This window comes from Notamacropus eugenii, chromosome 3 (assembly GCF_028372415.1).
Source record: "Notamacropus eugenii isolate mMacEug1 chromosome 3, mMacEug1.pri_v2, whole genome shotgun sequence".
NCBI lineage: Eukaryota > Metazoa > Chordata > Mammalia > Diprotodontia > Macropodidae > Notamacropus > Notamacropus eugenii.
The window spans coordinates 239,279,565-239,302,364 of record NC_092874.1 but is presented as its reverse complement, the minus strand read 5'-3'; the positions used below and the strand labels follow the sequence as shown (position 1 = coordinate 239,302,364).

Genomic DNA, 22,800 nt, shown 5'->3' with positions numbered 1-22,800 from the left:
AGATTTCCTTGTTAATGTACTAGCCAAGAAGAAGTAAGGGCATCTCTTTTACCATTACTGTCCCCTGGGGCTGGACTGCTAAAGGCTGACCGACTGCTACAACTTGTTGATGAGACTCACTTGATGGGCTGATCATCTGAACATTTTGTCCCTGAATGGAATATGCTGGGGAGCAAAGGAAAGATCTAATAATTAAAATATACTGAATGTTTATCTAAAAATCAGTTTTCAAAAATATCAAACTATAAACATAATTGCATTTAATATTGAGCAATGTAGTTATTTTGTTACACATAATATTAATTCTACATCTATATTCTATGGGATAAGGAAGTTATGTACATTTTAAAGACTGTAAAAAAGTTAGTAAGTCATAAAGAGAAAAAAATTTCCTATACCACTGAAAATGCTGATATTTTCATGAAGAAAATAAAGGATGAACTTTTCCAGTTGTGGAGACCCAAATGGTTAATATTTTTAGTCAGAAAACTATCACACTGAAATATAGATCATGTTAGAGTGGCAGATGGATATATGAAAAAAGAAAATATTTTTAGATAAGTCAGTTTTATTCAAATTGACGTGATAATGAAATGTTATCACTGTATTAGTTTCTGAGACAAAGAGATGAACAAAATGGAAACTAAATTTCAAGTCTTACATTTGCTAGAAAATGTGGCTGCAGTTGTTGTGTTCAATACTGTAAGAGCATAATGTGGAGGCAAGGAGCCTTTGCAAATGGCAGTAATAAAAGCATCTCTTGAAGTTACAAGGCCTAGTCTCCCACAGAGAGCAGCCATTGTCAGCTCAGCTTTTAAAATATTTTCAGTGGCAGCTTCATCTGTGCTGGAGAGAGAATAAGTTATTTAGCACTTACTGACTAATTGGTAAAAAAGATAGCAATACGTAGGCCCACCCCCCACCCCAATTCTTAAAAAAAAAAAATCAGTATTTTCAAAATTGGAAAGCAATTTTAATTTGTTCTTATAGCTCTTGGTAAACTGAATTTATTATTATAGTATTTTATAAATACAAATAACAGTATAAGCAATACAAAGATCATACATAAATATAAAATTAAACTTTTTAGAGATTAACAAAAATTTAAGGTATCAAATATTTTTCCAAAGAGGCAATTCTATAGCTTTTTAAAAAACACATTAATTAAAGTGATTAATTAATTAAAGTAATTAAATGGCATATGCTTCATTAATCTTGCAATCTCATTAAAAAGTTAATTCTGAGGTAGGCTTTTTCTGTTATTAATATTTTGTTTTCTATTAAGCAAGTAAAAAAAAGCAAGGCAATCATTACTTCTCATTATAAAGAAACAGTTCTAAAGCAATTGTTACTAACACAAACCATAAGGCAAAGAAGCACAAAGACTGAATACCTGGCATCAAGAAGAAGCGACAAGGCAGCGAGAAGACCACACCAGCAGGCATTCACCATTTCTTCCCACACAGCTCTGCTAACTTAAAGGAAAAAAGATCTCACAGTACTTACTAGACATTAAAAATGTTAAATGTTTCACCAATAAGCCCATTTTGAAACAAAATTTCATTCTTTGAAAGTATGGCTGAATTATCTTTAAAAACTTACAGTTACACAGTTAATTTCAAACTTAAAAGTGGTTCTTAAACCTAGCTGTCTTTTAAATTACTTGGGTACAAGGAAGTTTTCCCCCTAACTATATGACTGGTCTCATTTTACACTTTAGAAAAGTATCAGATTTAATACCTGTTTCCTTATCCATCTGATCAGATACTGATTGAAAATCTTGCTGTTCTGATGACTGTGCTGGTGAAGAGGCTGTTTCGGTAGGAGCTGGACTCTCTGTTTCCTCCTGTCCTAACTCTCCTTCAATCATAGTAGTAATGCCACGTACGAGGTCCAGCAAACAGTGGAATGCCACAGACATGGCATACCCTTCAGGAATAGTTGGAGGTTCCACTTTATCTAGCATCTCAAGGCTGAAATTATCAAGAAATTACAGCATTAATAAGGCAACAGTAAAGATGAAAGTAACAAAAACCACACTCCTACGTATGGAAACTGTTGAAAACTGAAAACAAATAAATTTTTAAAAAAAACCCCACTCCTGACATTTAAAGGAAGCTTTAAGGTTTATAGAAAAGCACTGGCATGCCTCATCTAATATAATAATTCTCAAAGAGGGCATTACAGGTAATTTGCAGGACACAAGCATAGTGGTTTTAAAGTTGAAAGGAACCTTAGAAGTCATCTAGCTCAACCCTCTTTATTTCAGAAAAAAGGGCACTGGGACCAAAAACAGGTTAAGTAATTGACTAAAGTCACATAGGAAGGATACCAAAGAGCCAGGACTTGAAACGTACACTTATGAAAACAAAATTGCAACACTTTATACTATACTAAAGCTATCTCTAAAAGGGAAAAGTAAATTAATTGTTCTTCATGATGATTGATTAATAAATGCCTGTTCCCTTCCCCCTACTCTATGATACAAGGACAGTAGCCTACTTGCTGTTCCTCATATACTCTATCTCCTGACTTCATACATCTGTACTGGTTGTCCCCTGTGCTTGGAATGCTCTCCCCTCCATCCCTCCCCCTCTTAGCATCCCTGGCTTCCTTCAAAACTCAGCTTAAAATCCACCTTTCGTAAGTGGTCACTCTGGTATGTACCCTCACACACACATACCCCTAAGATAACCTTCCATTTTTATTTTATTAATCTTGCATGTACATAATTATTTGGACATTGTCTCCACCATTACAGTGGGAGTTTCAAGAGCTATATTGTTACCTTTCTCTGTGTCCTTAGCATTGAGCAAATAACTCTTTGAACCATCAGGCAAAAATGTCCAGAGACACGGACACATGGATTTAGATATACTCCTACAGGGTGTCATGGGGCTACAGCTATTTATGTCAAAACAATTTTTTTCCTATATCCAAAGCCAGTGTTCACTTCAGTGCTCATTTAAGAACTCCCTGAAATTGCAGACTTTATAAAATATATTTATGTGGTATGCTTTCAAAAGAAATAGTGAAAAAAATAGTTTTAATTACATACAAGTTGGAAGACATTCAATTGGAAGACAGAATTATGATCATCGTAATCTATGCATAAAGGTCAATATTACTTTGCAACTGATGCTTTGAAATACAATAAAGAAGGCACAGATGAATGTCATAATTACCAAAACTAACTGCAGAAGACCAAAGCTAGGAAAAAATGCACTGAACAAGAGAGTCTGGAACCAAAAACTAGAATGATCCATGAAGATCCATCAAGCTAGAATGAGCTGAAACTAACAAGATGAAATTTAAGAGAGACAAATACCAACTTGGGCTCAAAAAATTAATTGCAAATGTAGTATGTGTGACTAGACAACAGCTGAAGTTAAAAAAAAGTACAAAGCCTGAGAGCAGATAAAGATAACTTTTCCCGCACAGAAGAGGGGTAAGTGGTCACTACATCACATGGTTTTTTTCTTAATTGTTTTACTCTATCCCAAGTGAGGGTTAAATGAGGGGTTAAGATTGGGGTGAAAATGACTGTGACATAAAGGAGTTCAAAAATGAATGGATTGATTCAGTAGGTAGTAGGTTCTGAAGTCTTCAAGTAGATGTTGGACAATTACTTGTTTGAGATACCGTAGAAGGGATTCTTGTTCAGGTAAAAGAAGGACAAGATGATCTTTAAGGTCCTTTTAATAACTTTGAGATTGTGGTTCTTCTATAACAAAACAATAAACTATGATGATAATGACCCATAATTTTTTTTAAAAGATTTTATTTATGATGTATTCATAGAAAGATATCCTATATGATCTTGTCCTCTTGTAAAAATAAACCTTAAACAAGAGATAAGGAAATACGCTGCCTCCTTTTGTTGGAAAGGTGAAGAACTCTGTATGTGGAATGTTGCTTAAAATTACTGGTTAATTTTTACCAGATATTTTTCCCCTTTACACAAAGAAAGGCTTACATATTGAGCTGGGAAAGAATAATACAAAAATGACTGATATTAAAAAGATATCAATAAAAATCCATATAAATGGGTATGTGAGTATATGTATATGTAATACACATGCAATCACTAATTTTTTTTATAATTCCAAGGTTAACTTTGAAAAAGAATATGCATAATTCAATTCCCTTCTCTCAGACAGAACACCTGAGGCCAAGACTTTGAGTCAGTCATTCAACATCTCATTTTTCTTAATTATAAAATGAGGAGGTTGAACAAGACTGTGTTAATGGGTCCTTACAGCACTAAACGTCTCTAACTCATCTTTGACTTTCTGTTCCATTACATACAGATGAAAAGAAAACTAGCAACCTGTGAAGCTACAAATATTCATGTAACAAGATACTAAGTGATTTTCTATTACTAGTAGGAGGTATGTCTAAGAATGGTAAAGAATTTTCATTCATTAACCTTTTGTCCCTTTGTCATGGAACTGAAGTTCAGGATTGATCACTCAAAAGGAACTGGAGCAGTGCATGGTCTAAACAAATGTATTACACGAGAAGAACTAAAGAGATTATCAGAGACATTTAACATCAGAAAAGGTAAACTAGTAACACACAGAGAACTAGTGAGGAGAAGTCATATACTCCACTAGCATCGACACAAGATCAAGAGAACAAGAGGAAGGCCTCTCACATAATGTCTGGACTCACTCTTGAAAGTTTATGATAAAACATGCTTGGTTACAATCTGTACTAATGGAGGGAGCATCACTTTGAGGAGGTGACAGATCTACAGGAGTATGGATTTTATTCCTCTTTTATAAATAAGTAACAACAAATGCCCAACAGTAAAGAGATCCAATATAGCACTGAGTACGTGTTTCTGAACTACTAAGCAGGATTAAAACCATTAAGAAGTCTCTAATGTAATAACAACAGGGTCACTAAAACCAGCCAGTAAGGAAATGCTGCAAAAGAACTGATAACATTTAATGTTTGTGTTTAACATAAACAAAGATAAACTGAGAGAATAGACTCCATTGTCTCTCTCACGTCTGGCCTTGGTAAGTTGTTAAAAGTATCTAAACAATAAAAATAAGAAAAAGTTAGCCCCAAACATAGATCTCAGAGTAGAAGAATCAGTCAAAAATGTTACAACTAAGATGTGAACAGAAGAATATCATAATACTCTGTCCTCAACAGGAGTTATCTACACTAATAGGGAAAGAAGAAATATTGAAAAGCATTTCATGATGAAATATCACCCCCAAGATTGTATTGTTGACAGAATACTGCTACTACTTACTAGGTTGCTTTGGCACTCCCTTGGACTGTGACAGTCAGGATAGGTATCCAGGTCCCTCTATATTCAAAAGCAGGTAGCACAGTAACACCTCCGCCCATTCCCAACATTCCTGAGTTTGTTGGTGCCGAGGACGGGCCACCAGAATTATTATTTCCTATGAAATAAGGAAGATTATTAACTTACCCTTCAATCCTCTTCTTACTTACAAGTAAGTAAAACTCAAAATTCAAAAACGCAAAAGCACAGTCACTTCTTTATTATAATAAGCTCCTCTGGTGTTTAAAGAGCCCTTCATAATATGTTCCCAGCATATCTCTTCTAAATTACACTTGCACACACTCTTTCCTCCCCTGTGCTTCTTAGAATCCCCTTGTTTCCACAGCTTCAATGTAAAGCTTTTCCTGAATCCCCTCACGTTACTGCCCTCTCTCTGCTTTTACAATGTATTTACTTTTTATCTGTTCTGTAGTCTAGTTTAGGTACAGACAGAATAGAAGCTCCTTAAGGAAAAGGTTTGTTTCTTTTTCTCTATTCCCGGTCACAGTTCCTGTCACAGAACCAGCACTTAATAAATTAAATTCTGGTTGACCGACTAATTGTGTAGTAGTTCATAAGCAGGGAACATAGCTTTTTTTAAGGTAAAGAACAAAACTGAGAAGATTTCTGCCTACCAGGTTTAGAGAGTTTAAAATAAATTAATGTGAAATAACTGAAACGGAAAAAAATACAAAAGAGCTTTTACCAGCTTGATTTGTTGTAGTAGATGTAGTCCCCATCGTTGGGACGAGAAACAGTGACTGGATGAAAGATCCCAATGCATTCACAATATCTCGGAAAACCTTAGTAGAATGTTGCTTCATGTCATAAGATTGACAAAAAGACCTGCAAAATACTTTAAAATGTTTCTAAACAACAATGATAACAAACCATGCTAATAAATCAAGTTCCTTATTGCCAATCAAAAATAAAGTTAAAATCTTATTTATCTGAGAACACTTCAAAGTGTTCAACTTTTTGAAGGTATTTGGCGTCACTTGCTCAGTCTTAAAATGCCCTTCCCCTCCCATCAAAAACCTTCCCTCTACCTCTCTAATCCTACACATATGAAATCTAATTTTGTTTGGAAAAATCCTTATTAATTTAGAACAATTATTTTACTTTCTGACAACTGAAAGTTCTGTCTGTGCCTCTGGGGTCCTACCTTAACAGTTGGGGCTGCACACAGAGCCTGTGAATTGATTCCACTGCAACTGCTCTTAGCCACTGGGGCTTATCTGCATCCAGAAATTTCACTAGGAGTGAAAGAAATATCTCACATTCGGTTACCTAAAAGAAGAAACATTTAGAATACACAACAATGCTCTTAATTAACTTGACACTAGAATCCAACCATATTTTAAAATATACTCTATGACTAATTCAAGTTAACAAGGGGATGTGTTTAGAATTGAGAGAAAGTTGTTTCAATAAATATCTCATTTATTTCAGAAACTCTACAAAAAATTCAGTGACCATTTACTTTCTACATGTTAATATGGATCCAGAGGATCAAATTTCCTACCATTACTATTACAAAAAATAATGAGGTTTAAATTTACAAAGTACAGAAAAGAGTGCCATAGGATGTTAAAATTTGGAATCAATATATATATATATATATAAGAGGATTATCAGGTGCCACTCACTTCCTATACAGGCTTTCCTGCATTTCCTTTACCCCCAACTGTAACATTTGAAATATACTTTGCTTTTACTCTTCTGTGTAAATACTGTGTCCTCTAAGAAAAATGTAAGGTCTTTGAGGGAAGGGATTAATTTTTTTCTTTGTAAGCATAGTGCTTGGTACACCACAAATCTATGGTAGGTGCTTAATAGAAGTGTGCTGAATTTGATATGATGTAATCTGATATACGCAAAATGTGCAATATCAGAATCAAATACCTTAATGAGCCAAATGTGTTTTTATTTGAATTAATATAAGGGGAGCTATAAATTAGGGAGCAACAGATCAAAACTATATTTTGAAATTCATCTTGTTAAAAGGTACAGCAGAAAGAGTACTGGTTCTCAAGGCAGTGGTCCTTGGTGTTCAAATCCCACTTGTGATTCTTACTACCTGTGTGATCTTGGGCAAATAAACTAACCTCTCTGAGCCTCAGATTCCTCAGCTGTAAAATAAGGAGGTTGGAGGAGCTGGTCTCTGAGATCCCTTTCAGCTCTAGTCCTATGATCCTATGATTTGTATGGTCACAAAGATTTAAAGAACCCTCACTGTTTCTACAACAGGACAGAAAACAACAGCAAAACATTTGATTTTCAATTAAATCTACTGCTAAAAACAGTACTAAACAATGAAATGTTGAAGTAAACAGTGAACAGGTCTGACTTTCTGACAATGATTTTAATTATATTAATAAAATTGTCAACAACCCTTAGGAAAAAGATGGAATTTATCCATTTAAAATTTGAAAAAAAACCCTACAATATACTCATATAGACTAAGATAATTCATTTATGATAAAAAGGTAAAGAAATAAAGCTCAAACCAGAAGTTATTGGAATACCAAAAGAATCAATACATTTCTATTAAAACAAAATGTGGCAAATCAACATGTCCCTATATAGTAACACGTTATAAAAAAACTATCACAAAAATAAATATATTGAAAAGGCAGTGATACACAGGGGAAAGAACACTGGATCTAGAGTCAGAAGACCCAGGTTCAAATACTGGCTCTGCAGTATTAGAAATCACCTCATCCAACTTTTTACTTTATTTGCTAATGGAGAAACTAAGGACCAGTATTAGTTGTTATTCGGTCAAGGTCACACAACCAATTAACAGAGCCAGGATTCAAAACTAAATCTTTCTCTTGTTTCAGATTTAGAGCTTGTTCCACTACACTAACTTACTGCATTTCTCTCCCTAATCAATCCTCAAAGATAAGAGAAGTTACTCTGCACCATAGACCCTATCCATACATAATCTTTCACATGCCCTGACCATACTCTTGGTTCTTAACTAATCTGGACAATAAAATACTGCAAGTGATATAAAGCCAGAAGGCACCAACTCTACAAATGTCAGAGAGGAGGTGGGGCAATTGGTAGAGATCCTACATGCCACTGGAAAAAAAAAGTCAGCCTTCATGCCAACCATTTGCACATATGACATAGCATATTTTGCCAACTTCTAGTCTGTACCATACCAGAACCATCAATTTTCAAAACACAATAATACAATAAATACATAATACCTACTCCTCTATAAAAAGTGAAAATTGGAACTACTCATATATTGTTACTCTAAGTATTCTAGAGACATTATGCCTTGGATATAGAATTTACAATAATTTGAAACATTGTTTCCATTCCATTTTCTATGAATTTACCACAAATGACACATCCTGATCTTTTCAAAAGTATATGATAGTTCTATGTTACAAATTATACTCATTATATACATAACAAATTTTGGCTATACTATGTAAGATATAATTACATGATCTGCCCCAAAACATATAATTAAAATGGCTAACAATAAATTATAACTTTAATAATCTTTTAGTCAAGAATATCACAACATATTCTATAACTTTCTTTTTTTTTTTTAAATCATTAGAAGATTGTTCACCAGGTAAATTTTTCTGTTAACAGAAAATCATGCCTACAGAGAGTTGGGTATACATGTGTTAAAATGAAAAGATGTGGAAAGGCTGTGATCTGAGTCAGGGGAGGGCACCCATACCAATGAGATCTCAATTTCTTGATGCTGTAAGTGACTTAATTTGTTAAAAGAGGCAATCAATTTATGCAAATGAAATGTAGATAGAGAAATGAACTTTAGTTCTAGTTCTGGATTTCAAAATGAACTGTATGATTTAGGATAAATCACAAACTCTTAGCTTCAATCTATTCAACTATAAGATTTTATATAAGTGAAAGAAGAAACGTTATTAATATTTGTTAGTCTTCAAGTGGGACATAGGGACAACTAATACAGACATTAGTGTCACTGCCAATCTTGTGGTTCCTTCAGTGAATATCATAATTCTTCACACAACAGAAACACTGTATAAACACAGACAAAATTAAAATGTGGATAATCTACTTAAAAGTTGACTGATTTAAAACCTAATGTTTCCAATGGAATAATTTCTAAAAGTGAGCCATCCCATATACCTACACAAGAAACTTAATAAGTAATACTTACCAAAAGACTATAAAACTGCTTAATCAGAACTGAAACTACTCGCAGCAGACGCATACAAATGGGAAAATACGGTTTTTCAACTGGTGCAGGGGAAGATGAAGTACAGGAACCTTGTCTGAACTTGATATTTGGGGAGAAGAGCTTTATCACAAGCGGGCATACCCTTTCTTTAAGAAGGAAACTAAATTCCTGGTGCTGTTGAAGAAAAAATTTCAATTAACACTTAGTAATTCTAAAGTAAAATCTTACTTTTTTAGTCAGTAAACCATTTTAAAGAACATTAGAAACACATGTATGCAATTCCTATTGCCTTTCACAATAATTGTTAGACATTCTTTAGAGTTGTTTTTTCCTTAAAGATACATCATCTAAAATGACAAGCAAAGATCTATTTCTGCTAATGAAAGCATTAAAAAGAAAATTAAATGAGACAATTTGGTTATAGTAAGTATATCTTATAACTCAATTTTATTCCATTCGGCAAATCTATGTATAAATGCACACAAACAAAAGATTTAACGATTGATATTGGGGGCTGATGCTGTGGTTCAGCTATACCTAATTACTTAAGAACAAATTAAAAATAAAGTGATATGAGCATGGATGGTCATGTGTACTGAGTACTCAACTGCTGATTGGGCACTCACGCAGATCTTCCTTCTCTATACAATTCTTTGCCTATCCTAGTCTAAAAAAATTTCAGTTTATTGATGGCTTAAGGCCCATTCCTCTAAGGTAGTCATTCAAGCAAGTCTTCTTTAAAACAAGTTTTTTGAATTAATAAATTTTTAAATTTATTCAAAATTATTAAAATTTTTATTCTGTTCCAATCACTACACTATTTAAAGTGTTAGTCATGAAGTCCCAAGATCAAACCCAGTGACACATAATCTCTCTCACTTAGTTTCCTCATCTGTAAATTGGGAATATTAACAGACCCTACATACCAGGCTTGATATAAAGATCAAATGAGATAAGTATTTTATTTATATCATGCTTTTGCAAATCTTAAAAGTGCTATATAAATACAAATTGTAATTATTTTTCATACTATAATTATAAAGTAAATTTTTTTTTTGTTTTTTATAAAGTAAAAATAAATTTTTTTAAAAGGACAAAAGGGATACTGAATGAAATCAGGTCAATTTCCAAAATATTTCACAAAGTCTTTTGGCATTATACAGGCAGCCAGGTGGTGCAAGAGATGAAGTGCTGGACCTAGAATCAAGAAGACCTGAATTCAAATCCAGCCTTAGATATTTAGTAGCATGACTTTGGGCTTAACCTCTGTTTGCCTCAGTTTTCTCAATGGTAAAAGATAGCACCTATCTCCCAGGGTCGTTGTGAAGATCAAACAAGATAATATTTGTAAAGTGCCTAGCACAATGCCTGGCACATAGTACATACTCTATAAATGCTACTATATATTATTATGGAACAAAAATTAGCAAGAATTGCAGGATCATCTAATTCTTCCTCCTTACCACATTAGGAGTCAAATAAAAAATGAGATTAAGCATCAGAAATTTATGCAAGTTGTGGTTGTGGAATTTAGCAGTTTGAAGAAAAGCAACTCGTTTGACAAAATGTGCACCAAGGTAGCCATTACAACACTTCTAATTCCTTTTAAAAAATATTACGTGGATGACAAAGACATTTTTGCCTAAATTCAATTTTTACAAGCATTTATTAAGTGTTTACTATACAAAAGACACTTTGCTAGGCATTAGAAATATAATGATAAAAATCAAACAATCCCTGAACTCAAGTAGCTTCAAAGAATGCAGATAAATAAGGACTTTTATGTTACTTTAATACATTAGTAATGGTTTACCTCTACAAGGAAGAAAAAAGGAAAGGTACATTATGTGTAGAAATAAGTAAACATAAGAGAATTTGAGGAGGGGAAAAGCACTACCTGGAGAAAAAATGATAAAAGGCCTCCTGGAGAAGGTAATACCTGAGCTGAACCTTGAGGAAAACTAAGGCTCTAAAAAGTAGAGGTGATAAAGGGGCACATTCCAGGAATGGAATTAGATTCACAATCTAATGGGAATCAGATTTCATTAGACTGTGAACTCCTTAGGAACAGTGACTGCTGTTTGCTTTCCTCTGTATCCTCAGCACTTAGTATAGCGGCTAGCACATGACTGGTGCTTAATAAGTGCTTACTAACTGACAGACTGAATGAAGGTCGGCTTTAGGGAAACAAAATGTTGAGCTCAGGGAATAGCTAGGTCAGTTTGGTGGACCATTAATGTATGAAAGAAAACATCATCAAATAAACCTGGAAAAGTAGTTGGGAGATATAACGTGGAGGACTTTAAATGCCAGGCTGAGGAGTTTGTATTTTATCTTAGGAGCCACAGGAAGCCGCTACAGCTTCATGAGTACGGGCAGTGTGGCAGAGAGGAAATAGGGAAGGAAGATCTAGAGCCAAATCCCATCTCTGCTCCTGAGAGCCTACGCAAGTAATTTGTCCTCTGAGCTCCCTCATCAGTAAGTGGATATTAACATACCTGGAGTCCATACTGCTCAGGACTGTCATAAGGCCCAATGAGCTGGTGTATGCAGAGCAACATGTAAACCGTCAACTGTTATAATAACAACGTCTGTTATTATTTGTTCGGTTCGAGCCACGGCTCTTCTTCACTTGCCTCTTTTCATGGTCCCACAAAACAGCATGTTTTCTAACCCTACATATCGAGAGACATTATCTCCCATTCCTGAAATGTGTTTCTCTCTGTCTCTCTGCTGAATGAAATTCTACTAGTACTACAAAACATACAAATCTTGGGTCTCAAACTAGAATGCATGCTCCCTGAGGGAAAGTCCTATCTTTGTATCTTCCTACTTGGAGCATGGCACTGTAGATTATACACAGGAAGTATTTAGTAAATGTTGAATGAGTTAGTGATTTTTAAAAACATAAAGAAATTAGAGAGTATTTCTAAGGAGCCACCCAGTAAAACAATTCTAAGATTTTACTACACTAAAGAGAATATGTTTCACAGATGCTTCCATTCTGTTTCTAAGGTTTGTATCTTGCACTTGTGTGTGTGAGTGTGTGTGTGTGTGTGTGTGTGTGTCTGTGTAATGGGGAGTGAAGCAGGGATCAGAATTGTTTTATGAAAAGATAATTATCAAACTAAGATTATTAAAATCTTTGTAAAAGTAAAGTATTTTTCTGGTTAGCCATTCCTCAATTGACAGGCATCCCTGAAATTCCCATTTCTTTGCCACCACAAGAGAGCTGCTATAAATATTTTAGAACATGTAAGTTCTTTTCCATTTTGCCTAATTCTCTTCAGAAACAGACATAATAGTGATGTGGCTGGGTCAGAGTATAGGCAGCTTAATAATATTTTGAACATAATTCCAAATCTCTCCCCAAAATGGTTCCATATCCCCTCTAACGTTTGTCACCTTCCACGTCTATCATTTCAGCCAGTCTGGTAGGGGTAACATGGTATCTCAAGGTTGTGGTTTAATTTGCATTTCTCTAATTAATGATTATTTAGAACATTGTTCATATGACTATAAACTGTTTTCATTTCTCCACTGGAGAAGTGCCTATTCATGTCCTTTAACTATTTATCAATTGGGAAATGACTCACATTCTTATAGATTAGACAAAGTTCTTTATATATTTGAGATATGAGACCTTTATGTGAAGAACTGACTATAAAATTCTTCCCATCAGTTTTCTGCTTTCCTTCAGATCTTGAATACTTTTATTTGTACAAAATCTTTTTAATTTAATGTAATAAAAATTATTCATTTTACATCTCACAACACTCTCTATCTCATTTGTTCATAAATGGTTCATTTATCCCTAAGTCTCAAAGGAAATAGGTTCCATGGTAATTTTCCACGGCAAATTTTCTTGTAATATCTCCCTTGATATCTAAGTCATGTTGTATTCATTCTGACCTTATCTTGGTAAATGGTGTAAGATATTGGAATCTGCCCAATTTCTCCCAAGCTTTCCAGCTTCCCTAACAATTTTTACAAAATAATGAATGCTTATCCCCAAAACTTAAGTCTAATTTACACTTGTCAAACAAACTTGCTCACGATGGAACCTTCCTCTCCTGTAAGAAATCATAAGCTCAATGATTTTAGGAAAGCATGGAGAGAATTTCATGAAATAATGAAGAATGAAATGACTACAACCAACAGAACACTGTACGCACACACTAACAGTGGGGTTGTTTTAATAACAACTCAGAGCAAGCAAACCATTCTGACTATTCTAAATACCCAGATTAACCTCAAAGATCCTATACAGGAAGATGCTTTTGAATTCAGAAAGCAATACAATTGTGGTGGTGTAGGAAATGATGACTTAGTTGATTTAGAAAATCATGAAAGACTTGGAAGGACAGAAGATGCTATTGACCTTCAGAGAAACAGAAGATAGGAGGAAATAAGAATAGCACATCCTCACATATATGTATGAGTGTATAGGTGTATATGTCAGTATTTATAGATATCTATGTATATGAATATATATCTATACTTTTAAAGTAAAATGTGCACAACAGAGAACAAAAAAACTAACAAGGAAGCAAAGTTGGGCAGCTTTGAAAACAATGTGCGGTATTTTTATATACATTTTCTTAAAAATGGAAATTTATTGCTTTAGACTGAATCCTCTCTTATGGTCTGCTGTGAATACTGCAAATGTTTTTTTTTTCTTTTTGTACTTTGTATTTAAGTGTAAAATTAAAAAAAAAAAAAAAGAAAAAGAAAAAACCCAAGTGTAGTGTTCATGGCATAAAGAAATTTTATTCCATGATTTTAAAGTAAATTAGTCTAATAAATATTTTAATTTTTTTAATAAAGAATGGAAAGAAATAAGAATTACATCATTGCTTAGGTAAATCTGAAATAACTTACTCGTAAAAAGACTTGTGGAAAATCATTCAAAACTGACTCTAGCAGTTCAAGGCCAAAAGTTCGAGTCATTTCTGTCATTCCTACTAGCCAATATGGAGCATCAGCATTAACCAACTGACAAAGATCCTGAGAAAACAAATGCAACAAAAATGAGTGGTATTAAAAAAAAATTTTAGGTCACATACATTTAATCAAAATTTTTTAAAAATCTCAGTTTATGTAACTCATTTTTTTTCCTGCTGAGAGATGAAAGTAGAATTCATCTTTAAAAATAAATATTTTCTAAAAAGCATAACTTAATGAGTATATACATTACAGATAAGAATTCGACAAACCCAAAGTTTTATCAAGATTCTTGTAATCATTGCCAATATATAATTACTATTTATAAGCATCTAATTAGTTGCCATTCTTTCCAGTTAACACAAATAAACTAAAGTCTTCAACACAAAAATATCTTAAAAGGAATAACACCAGAATTGGCAATGGGGAGAGGGAAAAAGCCATGTGGCCTCATGGACAGAATTCTGGACTTGGTGTAAAGAAGACCTAGGCTGAAGACCATGACACTTAGGAGCAGTCTAATTATGGGAAAGTACCTTAACAACTGAGTCTCAGTTTCTTATAAATAGAATGGGGTCAGTGATACCTGCAATACTAACCTCAGAGGGTTATTGTGAGATAAAAATGAGATAAATATAAGATAAATAGCCATATAAATGTTACTCATTTTTATTGGGCCATAGAAACTCTGGGTTTGAATCTTAACTCTACCTCTACCCTGAGCCTCATTTCCCTCATCTGCAAAATATGGATAATAATACCTTCATTACTTCACAGGGTTAAGTCATGTAATGCATTCTACAAACAAACTGCTATGTAAACTTAAGTTATTATCGTTGTTATTCTTGAAAAGGAGATGCAAATAAAATATCAAGTGATATTTTAAATGTACCAAAATAGTTCATACTAAATGGAATCCCTTTGTAATGAAAGTAATTATCTCTTGATTATCTTTTATACATTCTGATTTAATCCAGTTCTCTTAAAGGAAGAAACATCTTTATTTTCACACATGAATTATGTGATATAAAATGAGTTTTTAATGATATAAAATGAAAATGGTTTGTCATCAATAGAAGCTCTGTTATCTTCCTTATATTTAGGTTTGTCTATTTGCAAAGTCAATCTAAGCTATATGCATTGAGGGACCAATTTAATAAGCAGCCAATTGCATGTCTAAGGGTGAAATAATAAACATGTATATGCATGTGTGTATGCAGGTTAATTTCAGAAAAGAGGGCAGTATTAGCTGGAACACTAGGAAAAGTGTCCTGCAGAAGGTGGGATTTGTTTGGCCTGAGTCTTGAAGTAAATTAAGGAAACTAAAAGTCAAGGGCGAGGGTACCAGCACATTCCAGACATGGAAGACATCTAGTACAAAAGTTTCTTCACCTATAAAATGGAGTGAAAATACTGACTAGATGTATTTTGCAGCGTTATTATAAGAGAATAATTTAATAAATGTAAAATATTATGTTAATGTTACTACTCCCTAGTCTTTAATTCTAAAACTCAAATATCACTTAATAGATATAAAATGCTAAATTACATTTCCATTGTAAATAATAAGAGCTCCTTCCTCTTTGACCCATTTTTAAAAACAATTTTTCTAATGAGAAAAATGAAATTGGACTTATAGTTAAACAGAGCATTAAGAAAAATAACATAAAGTGATAAAAACAATTTCTATCATACAAATACCTGGAAGAGCATGTATGCATCTTTCGCACAGGGCTTCAGGGTACTCACAGAACGCCTATTACTGTTTCCCTGAACTAGTACTGGCTGCTCCACAACATCTGAAATCAAAACAGGATGTGTTACGTGTGAATTCACAACAAATGAACAGCAAATCATGTGCCCTTGGATTATTGATGGAATGGAGCCTGATCAAGCAACATTTCCATATAAGTTATCTTCTTAATTATTTTCACTGTAATTTCAGAGAGATATATTCCACTTTAAAAACAAAACAAAGACAACATGGAATTGTCTGCAATAGAATTCACTTGTAAAGATCCTAACAAAGAAGATTCTTCTTTGATCAATAAATGGAAGGTTCCCACAGTCCTAACAAGAAAAGACTCAAATGGACAACCATTCTATTCGGTTTCTGAATGTTAATTTAAATAAAGTAGAAATATACTAAGCTTACTACACAATCAATTCTCATTTCTGTGAGCATTCTTGCCAACTGCCTTGGAGTTAATAATTCATCAGTTACTTAAGTGACATCGCTGATAGGGTACACCGCTTAATATTATATTAGAAGGTCTCAAAAGGTGTATAGATGAAGATTCCCTGCAGGAAAACTGTTCTGTTTTATAAAAATATACAAGACACATCACAGAGTTATCTTGGGGGTTTTTTTCTGAGCATGACTCAAATAACTATATAGGATATACTAATTAGGATTAAATCTTTAAAAAAAATTAACATTTCCATCTGATAGAACTTTATATTCTTTTCAGTAAAGGCTGTACAAATCAAATATGCCAAATTTAATAGAAATATTGCTTTAATAAAACAATCAGAAAAGCCAGAAATAGAATCTAGACTCAAATTGATGTGGTCAGTAGCTAAAAGTTTTCTTCAGGAAGAGTGAAGTTCATTTCTCTGAAAAAGTGGCATTATCATTAGTCATCAATATCTCTCTCCAAAAAGAACACTAAGGCAAAAATGCATAAAAAAATAGAATGCAAATGAGAAGAAGGTAACTTAGTCTATCATTTATTAACTGCACAAAGCAGAAAAAGTATTAATGGTCTTAGTAATAAATAATCTTTTGAACCAATCCATTATGCAGAAAAATAAATTTGATGTCACTTAGTAACAAATTTATTTTATATCATTAAGATGAAGGAATATATATCTATATACACATATAATAAAAACATTTATTTTTTAAAAAGCATTCTATTATTAATATATCGCCAAAAACAAAACATCAAAATATCAATAACTGATGGGTAACCATACTACTAAGAATCTGTCTAACCACAAAAGAAAAGGAAATAACTCAAATTTACCTTTATGTCGTTCATCCTCAGCAACCATCCTCTCAAATACAACAGTAACAACTTGTCGTACAGTAGCAGCAGCTGTATTATTTGTAATATTATCTTTTGTAAAGTGCAGGCGAAAACAAAGAACTATTGCCTGAAAAAGTAATTTTTAGCTAATTAAAATAAAATTTAACACAACTTATTTTCTTTTTTTCTATCTGCTTTTGTGCAAGCAGAGACAAAAATTTAGCAAATTGTATTGTTACACAAGTCTAGGGGAGGAAAGACAACGCCTTTATTACAGAGAGAGAGGGATGTTTTCTAGGAATGTGTGTGTGTGTGTGTGCGCACATGCATAAAATAACATTATTTACAGGGATACAATGCTCCACAAGCACACTTTTCCACAAAAAATGTGAATAATTAGCTCAATAACATGAAATGTTCTGGAAAACTAAATATTCAACGGGCTGGGACAGAGAGAAGAGATGGGAGAGAAGATATCTGATTAAAGTTCAGAGAAGTAACATAACTTATACTTGAATGGGGGAGAAGGGACTACAGGATACATCTAAATGGGGGAAGAGTGGCTTCCAGGGGCTAAATAAAATCTAGTAACAAGAGAAAAGGTTTCCTATTCCCAGGATCTCTCAGACCAGGGCTTCTTAAAGTTTTTCACTCTGTAGCTTTCATTGGCGGTGCATGGCTTGAGGGTCTGCGCAGTGCAAAGTGCTTGTGTTTTGTGCTCAGAAACTAGGGATTGTGCACATTTGATTTTTAATTAAGTTTAGAGTAAGAGAAGTGAATCCTCCAGTCCTATCCTTTTAACATAGAACGTCCCTTCCAAACTACCATGTATTCATTTCGTAGCATATGCTCACATGTTATCTCCTCCATTAGAATGTAAGATCTTGGAGAGCAGGGATTGTTTCAATTTTGTTTTTATACCCTCAACACATAGCACAATGCCTCATATGTACTAAACACTTAATGAATGCTGACTGATTGATGATATGGTAGGTTATTTTCACGGCTAGTTTTACGTTAGTCTACTAATTTCAAGACCCTCACCCCTGCCCAGCCACAAAAAGATTTTCCTCATTTGCTTGTTGATATATGAAATTCCTTTAACAGCCCATAGGCTGAGAAATCAAGAGTCCAACTCTGAGGTTAAGTTACTTAAACAATGTCACACAGGGAGTTGCCAAAGCTTTTCATTCCACAATTAGTAACAAAAGAAATTGCTCTCTTTAAACTTATTTACTTGTACTAAATCAAGTCTTTGTCTAGCATATGACTGATTTTAGATCCCTCCTAATTTAAGTAGTGGAAAGGTAATAAAGGGAATAAGAGTCAGGAAGGGGGGTAATCCCTGGGAAAAGAAAGAATTTCAAAAGACTAAGATGAGGAGAGGAACATAAAGGACAGTGTCACATCGGTAAAATGAGGGGGCTGGTCCTTCCAGCTCTATATCAATTATCTATTATCAGGAACAGCTAGTAACTCCTGTCTGGTTAGAATAAGAGCATGCAAAGGGAAGCAGTATGAAATATAAATGGAAATTAAATTGGAACTCAACTGTAGAAGAACATAATGATAGATGAAATAATTTCAATTTATCCTAAAGAGAGATAAAAGGCACCACTGAAGGACTTTGAAGAAGATGATGACAAAGAGTTGGGAGTAATTTGTATAAAAGTGGTAAGTGATGCCATGAGTAGGGCTGAGACAGCCAAGGCAAGCAGAGACAGAGGGACAGAAGAAAAAGCCTGACAGAGCTTTAAGATATACGTAATTAAGGACCCAGAAGAGGAAAGTTAACCAGAGGAGATCAAAGAGGAATGTTCAGAGAGGTAAAAAGAGAACTAGGAAAAAACAATTTCAATTAAAAAAAAAAATTTAAGATCATTAGCTATTTTTTTTTGTTTTATAGTTTTAAGATGAGAAGAGATATAAGAAAAACTATAAAATGCCCTTTCATAATAGCAGTGCTAAAAGGGCAACAAAACTAATACCCACCTCATGAGCTTTAACTGCATGTGATAACCTTTAGAATAAACAAGGCCAACAGCCAGTGTGCATCTAGGTATTGGGACAAGTGTTACAATAAAAGTTCTATTTTTGTAAGAAGATGCAGAAAATGGGTTCTCTCCAAAGTATAAAACTGATTTTAAAAGTTCAAATTAAAATTCTTTTTATTAGAACATCCTTGTTTTCATAACAAAAACCACATATATCTACATAGTAGGTGTTGGCTTAATTTTGGTAAGCAGTATCTCCACATGCTAACTACAATTCATGTTATTATGAATTCAAATCCCTCCTCTTACACTTACTAGCTGTATGATCAGGAGCAAAGTCATCTAAACTCTCAGGCTCAGAATTCCCAACTACAAATTAGGGATGATAAAGATACCTGTAGCAGACGTAGAAAAGTAGACCTCACAAAGTTAGCGTGTGAATTAATAATAGCAACTTGCACATATTAAACTACTTGGGTAAATATCAGTTATTATTTCTAAAAAATTTTAATGAAAAAGTCAGTTTTAGAAAAACTGTATCATATTCCATGCCTTATTAATTATTTAAAATTATGTGAAGATAAAATGGAACCTATGCCTTAGGTCTGGCAGTTGCCCTAAGTTCATTTAATGCTAAAACACAGAGCTAAAAAGGTTATAGACCTCTGAGTCTATTCTGTGATCACTAGCCAAAACAATGTCCACACTAAAGCTGTGGTTAATTCCAATAAATGCAGCTCTTTCTTTCTCCTGGTATTGGTTTGAATTAAACAGATTGTATCACAGAAATAAATCAATGGAGCAGAAAAAAGTTCCTACCTTAGAGAGGGCTTCATCATGAACTACAGTATTGGTTGTTAAAAGAACAAGAACTGTTTGAAGTAGCTTTAGTTCTTCAAGGCTGTTCTCCATCAGCTGCCAAAGCATGTTAATGATATTCCCTGCTGCAGTCTGTAAAACAATATATTTTGTCAGTTGTTATCAATGAAATAAAATACATCTGTTTAAGCTATATGCAACAAACACTGAATTATGACCTACAGACTGGAAAGGATTTTAAATAATCATTTAGTCTTTTTTATAGGATGACAAAACAGGCCCCTAGAAGTTAAGTGACCTGTTCACAGTCACTGACGCAGAAAGCATCAGACTGAGATCTGAACCTAGGTACTCTGCCTCCTAATATTTATATTACAAAAACCTTCTTGTAAAGAGAAAGTTCAGAAACGGTACCTCTCCCTGAAAAGAGGTATTACTGTAATTATCATACTAGTTAATGAAAAGTCAGCATGGTGTAGTGGAAAAAATGCTGGACTTGGAATCCAGAAGACCATGGGTTCAAGTCTTGCCTCTGACAGTACATAATAACTAGATGACCCTGAGTAACAATACTACTCTCCAGAGCCAGAGCTACTCTATAATATACTAAATTATAAAGCACTTACCAATTTGCTTAAGTGGAGGGAGATTCTACACCAGGAACTTTCATTATTAGTAAAATGTTTCACTAATATCATAGTGATATCAGACAAATATCAGATATTTAAGCTATCAGAATAGAGTATCTTCCCAGCCCCAAAGAAATACACACAAAATGACTGATATCATTCATGCCTATATCACTGCATACTTTCTCATGTATGTTGACTACTTTTGGATAGGCTTAAATTTTCTTTCAGAAAAATATTTAAGTAGCACTAGTTCTTCTTATTTGGACATGTTCGAATGTGAACAAGAAGGTATAGCAATACCTAGTCAAGAACAAGCAGTTGATTATAAGGATTACGTTTTCAAATGTGGGCCAAATATCCCTTTTTTTGCTATTCTTTCCTAATTATCTCTATAACTAATTCCCCAATACAACTTGTCTCTTCTATTAATATAGTTTTGTAAATAAATATGAGTTTACCTAAGTTGACTAGCTTTGCATCTTGGTTATTTTGTTTATATCACTTCAGTATTTTATAGGTCAATCCCTTAGGAATTACTACTTCATGGGTATGGGTACACTCTTCACCAAAACAAACAGCATGAGTTGGTATAGTCAATAAAAAAAATATTCATCAATGTACACTACACTTTTGTGCTACACATAAACCATACTAAAAGCATATATATGAAATGAATTAGAATTGGTACTGTTCAGCAAGAAGTATTTGAGTCTATGGAATTTGATGCATCCCAACAGCCTAACTGGTATCCTTCAGAGCAAAGAATTAAGATATGCTCATGGAAGTCTATGAGGAAGACAATGAATATATTGAATTATAATGAATTATATGAGATTTCACATAAGAAAAATACTGTTTATGCAGCTCTAAAAACAATAGCGAATAATTGCATATTGCTCATAAATTCATTAAGTCTTTTTCTTCCCTTTAAACAAATTATTGAACTTGGGTATACCTATATTATTTACAAATCCTTTCAAAGCAATTAATTTTGGAAAATAATAATGTGTGCGATGAAACTAAATATTTGATCTTTGATTATAAAAATTTTAATCTATTTTGTAGGACCTTGATATTTAAGATCATAAATTCCTTGAATAAAGAATTATGTAATATTTAACACATAGAAAACAAAATGGGTACCTTATACATATATATCATATATATTTAATACACAGAAAATCATATATACTACATTTGATTGCTGCCTTATTGAATACTATTTTAAAATACAGCAATTTCCCTGAATTTAAATTTCTTCATTAAATTACTATCCTGAACTAGAAATCAAGCATGTTTTCTTTCCCACTTACAAAAATCCACATTATTCTTTACCAAGGAAAAATGTGCAGATATTATGCCTCTCTTACCTCAGAAACAACTTCATGTGACATAAGCCTCTGAATGGCTGCTAGACACAGCTGAGTGATCTTTGGTTCCTTGGTTCCACATCCCATCAGGAAAGGCTGAACAACTTCTGAGCTGTTCTCTTTTAAGGCTTGAGAATACATATAAAGCAAATTACTAAACAGTTCATAACTCTTGAACAGATTTACTCAATGATTAGTAGCAGTGATTTCCCTAATTAAAATAATTTCTTAAAAATAAAATGCCAAATAAAGAAATTACAGCTCATAAAAGTGATATCACTTGAAATCAGGAGGTCTAAGTTTAAATTCTCAGTTCTGCCATGTGACTCTGGACAATTTAACCTCTTTGTGACTGTTTCCTCACCTGAATGGACTGGAGGAAAGGAACTCCAAGGTCCTTTCCAGCACTAAAATGTTCTGATTCTATAAAAATTAAGAACCTGTGGTAGTAAGAATAGTAGAAGCTAAGAGAAAGCAGTAGGGTTTTCCACCTATTACTTACATTT

At 33.5% G+C, this 22,800-nt stretch overlaps 1 protein-coding gene across 4 annotated transcripts in view; it reads right to left on the bottom strand.

The window, feature by feature from the left end:
* MON2 (MON2 homolog, regulator of endosome-to-Golgi trafficking) overlaps positions 1 to 22,800 on the bottom strand; it is a 145,158-nt gene that overhangs the window by 95,357 nt on the left and 27,001 nt on the right. For all 4 annotated transcript variants that reach the window (XR_011977243.1, XM_072655240.1, XM_072655241.1 and 1 more), the window contains 13 exons: positions 22,295 to 22,422; positions 20,293 to 20,424; positions 17,477 to 17,606; positions 16,149 to 16,246; positions 14,385 to 14,510; positions 9,483 to 9,677; positions 6,471 to 6,595; positions 6,012 to 6,151; positions 5,270 to 5,423; positions 1,741 to 1,973; positions 1,394 to 1,475; positions 662 to 846; positions 53 to 165 (listed from right to left, as the gene is read on the bottom strand). Coding sequence is in view for 3 of the 4 variants with exons in the window: in XM_072655240.1 (XP_072511341.1) it covers positions 53 to 165; positions 662 to 846; positions 1,394 to 1,475; positions 1,741 to 1,973; positions 5,270 to 5,423; positions 6,012 to 6,151; positions 6,471 to 6,595; positions 9,483 to 9,677; positions 14,385 to 14,510; positions 16,149 to 16,246; positions 17,477 to 17,606; positions 20,293 to 20,424; positions 22,295 to 22,422 (1,841 nt within the window). In the remaining variant the exon portion in view is untranslated. The remainder of the gene's footprint in view (positions 1 to 52; positions 166 to 661; positions 847 to 1,393; positions 1,476 to 1,740; positions 1,974 to 5,269; positions 5,424 to 6,011; positions 6,152 to 6,470; positions 6,596 to 9,482; positions 9,678 to 14,384; positions 14,511 to 16,148; positions 16,247 to 17,476; positions 17,607 to 20,292; positions 20,425 to 22,294; positions 22,423 to 22,800) is intronic.